The following is a 7,804-nucleotide window of genomic DNA, read 5'->3' as shown; positions in this document are numbered from 1 at the left end:
TTAGATTTTTATTTAGTTTTAAAAAAGACATGTGAATTGAAAACGTAGCACTTCCTTCTTTCTCCTATTGTTTTTTGAACGCAATAGCCTAGTTTGTCCAAGTGGAGGCAATGTTGCATTGTTTCAGTGTGTCATTGTGAAAAGTCTTTCAGCAGCTCAATCAATCGTCTGTATTAATAGTGTGGCCCAAATGTTTGAAAGAACAACACTGTTTCAACAACACACTCATCATACTGTCAACGAGGAGAACAAGTTGCAGTTAAAACATGGATATACAGACACCTAAAGTCGCGATTGCCATATCTGGAAAAGTAATTGAAAAAGACTTTTAGATTTTTTTTCTTTTTCTTTAAACTTCACTTGAGTTGATGAAGCACTAAGTGGCACAGGTATATTTGAGAGCATATTAGCAGAATGTCAAAACTGTGGCTTCTCCAGAACAAGAGGCCTTTATATTTCATTTGTCCACGACTGCACCTGAGAAATGTCTGTGGTTTTGCAACGTCTAACACCTCGACACCACATTTCTCTGCACAAAGACAGCAGCGTAGCACGGCAGTCTGGGGGAATGTGAAGGAGGCCAAAGACGTACGGTGGGGCCCAAATATCAGCCAATAAAAAATCAAATCAAATTTAAAAATTTAAAAATAAAATTTCAGCATTAAAGCAAACATTAAATGACATTATAACATTAAATAAATATTAATAATAAAATGTGTATTATTAATAATAAAATATAAATAATAAAATAATATGCTTATAATAAATAATACAATGTATTAATAAAGAAATATATATTATTATTTCTAGTTTTATTATTATTACTAGTGATGATGATGATTAATATATATATAATATTATATAACATATAAAATAATACAGTAAATGTATAATACATAAAATACATAATTAATAATAATGAAATGTAATAAAAAAAAACGAAATTAATAATATATTAATAATAGAATTATATTAAAATTATAATAAACATAATAAATATGAACATGTATCAATAAAATATAATAAATAATACAAATAATTTATTCAAGTTTATTTATTATTATTTGTAGTTTATTATTAATAATAAGATAATGGTATAATGATATAATATGATCAATTAAAACATTTATAGCAAATTAGAAACATATAAAAAGGAATAATGTTCACTAGTGGTCTCAGACTGTATATCCACACAGAAGAGATCTTGCTGGTGATCCATGCGTCTGGGTGTGGGTTAAACCACAGGCCGTGTTTCCTCCGTCCTTCTGAAAACATCCTGAGAGACGAACATCTCGGACAGTTGAAATGTGCTGCGTTCACTCAGTTTGCTGGCCAGCGCTGAGGTTTTCACCCCTGGATGAGCATGTTTATGTGTGTGTGTGTCCTGAGCTTCACCTGTTTGTCTATGGAGGTGGATATTTTTTAATGTTGGGGAAGGATTGGAATGGTGTGTGTGGGTGTCTAGCATAGCGTTACCAATAGTCCATACATTTGACTTGAGGAAATAAACTGTTTCTCCACAGGCCTTAAATATAAATGTATGGTCAAGGTTGAGAAGAAATAGAGTGCAGTGCCAGATTCTACATCCCTGAAACCTAAAATCTGTCATGTGACCTCTGACCTTCCACCAGTGTGATGATATTTAGATGATGTGGCAAATGAATTTGAAATCCATTCACCTCATTTGATTTCTTTTTCTTTTAGTGTTCAATAAAAATGCTTTCTGAAAACTGCCTGTATATTACTACACAGCTCTCTGGGATACTTGATTCTGATTCAAAATATTTGATTTATTTACTTACTACTTACTACATCCAGGTGGATGCTGCACACTGGTGGCGGATGAGCACATCCCCCTCACATTGTAAAGCGCTTTGAGTGTCTAGAAAAGCACTATATAAATGCAACTAATTATTCTTATTATTACGTACTACATTTATCTAATTCTTTATTGTATTATTTATCTTCATTTATTTTTATTTATCTATATTTATTTTATTTCTTGATTTTATTTTTTATTTATTTGAAATAAATATGCAAAATTACAGACACAATATAATATTAAATAATATCATATTTAATATTATAATTAAATATGAAATATGACGTAAGTTAGTACATTTATAATCTTTATTATTATTTTTAGATTTTTTGGTTATACAGTACATTGTAAAAAGTGAAAAGATGCTATTATCTGACCCTTAAAAACGATTTTCAGTGACGTAAGTTAAAGGGACAGTTCACCCAAAAATGAAAATTCTGTCATCATTTACTCACCCTCAAGTAGTTCCAAACCTGTATGAATGTCTTTGTTTTGCCGAACACAAAGGAAGATATTTTGAAAAATAGAAAAGTTTGTAACCAGGCTGTTTTGGGGCACCATTGACTTCCATAGTAGGAAAAAAAAAATACTATGGAAGTCAATGGTGCCCCAGAACTGCTCTGTTTCCCACATTCTTCAGAATATCTTCCTTTGTGTTCAGCAGAACAAAGACATTCATATTGGTTTGGAACTATTGAGGGTGAGTAAATGATGACAGAGTTTTCATTTTTGGGTGAACTGTCCCTTTAACATAGTGAAACACAGCAAATTCCTTCATATTTATGTCAGGGAACTGTCGTGTGTGTCATGTGTTCCTGCCTCTTGTGCCCATATTTGGTTTGTTTCCTGTCCTTGTCATGTCATTAGTAGTTTATTCTGGTCCAGCCGTGTTTGTTAATTTGCCTGTGTATTTATAGTCCTGTCTGTGTAGTGCCATTTCGTCTGGTCTACGCGTTACTCCCCGGTGGTCCTGTGCGTAAGCCTGGTCCTGATGTCCAGTAAAGTACGTTATTTGCGTTACATCCTCGTTTCCTGTGTCCTCCCTGCTGTGTTTGTAAAAATATTTTAGATTTTTTGACCAATTTTTAACTTTTTCTTTTTCGGTTCATTCGGTTAAACAACTTTTTGAGAAATGAACTGAACTTTTATTTCTTAAGGCCGCATTAATAAAAATCATATTTAATAGCATTTGCACATCAGCTCTTATACTGTAGAAACATATTTTTAACTAAAACAAGAAAGTGCTATTTCAGAATTTCTATTTCAAAATGTCATATTAATTTCAATGTGTTATTTGCTGTTTCTTTGTCATTAATATTAACATTTACTAGCGATTTCTGAGTGAATTTATTTTTTTTTCTGAAGTGAAGTTTTTCCTATCAAATCAGGTTTAATGTATGGATTATCTGCATACCAGCTCTGACCCCGTGGCTCACAGATTGAGGACCCCAAGCAGTGCTTTATTCTGGTGACCTAATGCAAAGCTTTTGGTTTTATGTATTCAGTGACTCATGCTTTAAGAAGAAATATTGCAGTTGAATAAATCTGGACAGCATGACATCAGAGAGTAATTAAGCCCGTTTGCGTTGGAATTCCGTTTCCAATTCCTGCGCTCAGGTTTGCGCGCAACTAAAGCACCTGCAGATTTGTGTGTGTGTGTGCGTGCTGTTTTCACTGGACCATGTTCAAACTCGGAGAAAGAAAGCGAGAGTGAGCGAGAGAACATTACGCCATCCTTCCCTCTTGGAAAAAGTGGGATTTTAAACAAGTCTCTTACAAGATATCAAGCAGAACCTCTGGACTTCACTGAGAGACACTGCGCTTTTGTACCTACTCCTGGATCTTCACTCCGACAGAGAGCTGGATCACTATGGTTCTGAAGAGAGGGGCTCATGCCAATGATTTGCGCGGAATAATCGATCAGACGTTTCCAAAGCTTCGTTTTTACCTCTCCAGACCCGTTCATGGTAGATCCGTCGGTTATTTCTCCATCACCGAATCTCAGAGGAAGATCAGAGGATGAAAGTTCTGACTAGTCTCCCTCTTTTATTGGGCTTCTGGACTCTGTTATACCTGGACTTCATCCCGCAGGCGCTCTCCATCGCCGGAGTGGCCGGTCACAGGGGCGCCGGGACGGCCAAAGCCAATCTACGGTTACCGGTGGCGCGCAACGGCACAACTCTCCTTAAGCCCTCGGATAACGCCAAGATCTCTCGCATCCGCGCTGGCCCACCTCTGATAAAGGCCGAGGGTTACCCGGCTCGCGCCACGGTCCCTGTGAGTTTGGGGCGCAGGGAGGCTGCGCGCTCTTGGGTACCCAAAGATGCGGCGAGAGTCGCATCCTCTTCCAGCATCCAACACCAAGCGGGACACAAAGGAGTTTCTGCTCAGAAAACCCCTGCTCCGGCTGCGATCAGGGCTAATCAGATCAATGCTGGCGTGATGAAAAGCATCGCACCGGCACCTGCGCATCTGAGAGCGATGAAGCTGGTGGACCGAGAGGAACACAAACACCCTTTAGTGACGCCCCATGACTACATGCTGTCCCTGTACTGGTCACTGACCAGCGGAGAGGTCAATACTAGTGTCCTGCTCGAGGCTGGGATGGCCAATACCATCATCAGTTTTGTAGATAGAGGACAAGGTATGGTAAGCTTGTTTATTCTGCTTTTTTTTTTTCCCTGGAATATGATAGTGAAACTTGTTTTTTTTTTGTATATATATATATATATGTGTATGTATAAATATTTTAGGTTAAAATGGATTTGATTTAGGCAAAGTGTATATTTTTATCTGTAGTAAGTGGCCACACTATCTTTAATCGTGTTTAAGATTTTTGCAGGTCCTTTTAATAATAGTTTTGCTGTGTGAAGTGTAAATATCCCATAGAGTTTATATTCCACATAATTTAAGCTCATAAAAAAAGTGCAGGTATGACGATCGTCCAAAAAAAACTTAAAGGAAAATGTTACATGGCCGTTCAAATGGCAGGATACTGCTGTCACTGCTTGAAATGTCACGTCAACTACCCATTTGAAATCTACTGCATTTACGCTAAATTGTCTTATTCTGTTTACACAAAAGAAAATCAGAGGATATATATATGAAAACATCTAATTTCTGCTTAGTTTTGCACTACACACTAAATCGACACATTCGTTTTTTTTTTGTTTTTTTTTATCTGGGTCTCTGACCCAAGCCAACTGTGTCAATATGCATCTGGCATAAGACTTTTGATGGACCTCTGCTTAAAGTAAATAAACTCCTGGACCGGTTACAAGTAGGTGGCCTCAAAATGTTTTTATTTTTTCAAAGTAAATCTGTTTAAAACGGCATTTAAATGGTCCTGCTTTATGTAGCTCCAAGGTTGACTCCTCAGAAGCTTTGAATGGTTTTAGTTTATGCCGTGTGAAATGTCCTTTGCAGATTTACAGTTACCACATCCTCTGTAGACACAGAGAAAGAAAGAAATGCATGCATTTTTCCGTCACCTAAAGGAAAAATTTCCCTACAAATTATCATTTACTCACATTTGTTGCTTCAGACCTGTATGACCTCATCTGTGGAGCACAAATGTTAGTTTTCCGTTCACTTTCAATGCATGAAAAAGAGCAGCCTGGAACATTCTGCTAAATATCTCCTTTTGGAGATCATACAGGTTTGGATTGACATGAAGGTGAGTAAATGGTGACAGAATTTCCATTTTTTGGTATTAGCATTTGCTTCAAGTCATAACTATTTCTTTCGGTTTACAAATCGACCGCACATCATGTCTTTGTACATCCATTCAGTGTAATTTATATCTCCAAACACACACTCATTCAGCACTAATCAGTTGCACTCTCTACCCCTCTCCATGCGCTTCAGATGGTTTTTTCAGCCTATGTTAGTGAAAGCCATATGTCACGGTGGTAGGCCCACTGGTAAATAGCTGAAGGTTGATAATAATGCTGTGTTTACAGTATGTTGTGGTCTCCAGGCCGAGGTCGTCTGGTTTTAATAGTCTTTTGAAAGCAAACTGTTCTTGGATAAAACGAAACCTTTGATTTTCATAATGCACTGCCTTCATATTGCATTGCATTCAGAAAGTGCTCTCTCTTAGACACACAGACACAATCACGATGTGTGAGCTTTGATTGTGGAAAAAAATGGCTGCATTGCAAAAGATCAAAGTGACTGATCATTTTACTCTTTCAAAAATGTCTTACCTTTCAAAAAAGTACAGTGATGATATCAGATGGAAATACCATGTTACTGAATGATTGCCATATTCATGTAATGTGGTCTTTGTTTACTGCACATGATATACCACTGTATTACCATGGTACTGTATTACCCTGACACCATGTGCATGGAATAACCAAATGTCTAAAAAACATGGTAAAACCATTGTGGATGTCCAAATAAAATCATTGTATTGTGCAAAACCATGGTATTAGCATGGTAAACCAACATTGTATTATCTTGACAGCATGTGCAAAAACCAGGTTACTACTATGGTAAATGACCATAAAATCATGATATTACAACAGTAAATGTAAAAGAAACATAGTTCATATCTAAAATCTATGGTAATACTATTAAAGATGTCCAAAACTGTGACACATTGCCATAATACCCTACAAGAATTTGGTATTACCATGGTAACATCCAAAAAATATGGAATTATTATTAAAATGGTTAATGAAAAGCAAATCATACTTTTTTTTTTTTTTTTGTATTATGCTTTTAACAGGGATAAAAATACATTTTCAAATGAAACTAATGAAGCAATGCAAGGGCTGTTTTTATTGACCTTTGACCTTAATTTTTGCAGATGACCGTGGGTCCCTCACAAGGCGTCAGCGGTACCTCTTCAACATCAGCTCAATGGAGAAAGAGGGTCTGTTGGGCGCAGAGCTGCGCATCCTCCGAAAGAAGCACATGGACTTTCGCAAGGCCACGTTTACTGAGGGCAAGGCAGTTTTGAGACTGTACACCTGTGGCTCAGGTAAGAACATACCCATCCTGCTGGAGTCTCGAGATATCGACCCTCATAGCGCCCCGTACTGGGAAGTGTTTGACATCTGGAAAGTGTTCAAGAACTTCAGAAACGCTCCACAGCTTTGCTTAGAGCTGGACGTGGACAATCAAGGCCGATCGTTTGACTTGCGATTACTCGGCCTGGGTCGGGCCGGAAGGCAAAATAGGGAAAAAGCCTTCTTTGTGGTGTTTGGCCGTACGAAAAAGCGAGGGCTCTTTTACAACGAGATCAAAGCCCGTTCGGGTCATGACAACAAGACCATCTATGAGTACCTCTTCACCCAGCGGCGGATGCGTCGGGCACCGTTGCCACGTGGGAAAAAAACACCCAAGAACCCAAAACAGAGGTGCAACCGCAAGCAGTTGCACGTCAACTTCAAGGAAATGGGCTGGGACGACTGGATCATCGCGCCTCTGGAGTACGATGCCTTCCACTGCGACGGCGTCTGCGACTTTCCCATCCGCTCGCATCTGGAACCTACCAATCACGCCATCATCCAGACTCTCATGAACTCCATGGATCCCAGATCCACGCCACCGACCTGCTGCGTTCCGACCAGACTCAGCCCCATCAGTATTCTGTACATTGACTCGGCCAATAATGTGGTGTACAAGCAGTATGAGGACATGGTGGTGGAGAGCTGTGGTTGCAGGTAGCGAGATATTCTGAAGACTTTCAAAGAGCAACCAGAAGAGATACATTTTGGGTCTTCTTGACTTCCAGACTTCCTTTGTCAAGAGTTATTTGGCCAAAACCTTTCCTTTTTTTTTTTTTTTTTTTTTTTTTTTTTTTTTTTAATAAACAATTAGCTTATACACTTCTAAATTCTAAATGAAACAGGGTTGTGCACCATTCAGAATTTAACTGAGAATATTTTCAATTCAAATGTAACTTCAATTTGAATCGAGTAAGCAAACAAAATTGCAATTTGAATGTGAATGTAAGGAAGTAGGACATTG

The 7,804-nt window shown here is 37.9% G+C and overlaps 1 protein-coding gene across 1 annotated transcript; it reads left to right on the top strand.

Annotated features, from left to right (window-relative positions):
* Positions 1 to 3,841: 3,841 nt before the first annotated feature.
* LOC306845134 (growth/differentiation factor 5-like) lies at positions 3,842 to 7,501 on the top strand (the record flags this gene model as incomplete). Its single annotated transcript, XM_079377735.1, has 2 exons — positions 3,842 to 4,466; positions 6,639 to 7,501. The coding sequence occupies 2 exons, from the start codon at positions 3,842 to 3,844 to the stop codon at positions 7,499 to 7,501; spliced, it is 1,488 nt and encodes a 495-aa protein (XP_079233861.1).
* Between the last annotated feature and the right edge of the window lie 303 nt (positions 7,502 to 7,804).

The sequence above is a fragment of the Barbus barbus genome (genome assembly GCF_936440315.1).
Source record: "Barbus barbus genome assembly, chromosome: 25".
NCBI classification, from domain to species: Eukaryota; Metazoa; Chordata; class Actinopteri; order Cypriniformes; family Cyprinidae; genus Barbus; species Barbus barbus.
Note: the sequence above shows the minus strand (reverse complement) of the source record. Positions and strands in the feature narration are given on the sequence as shown.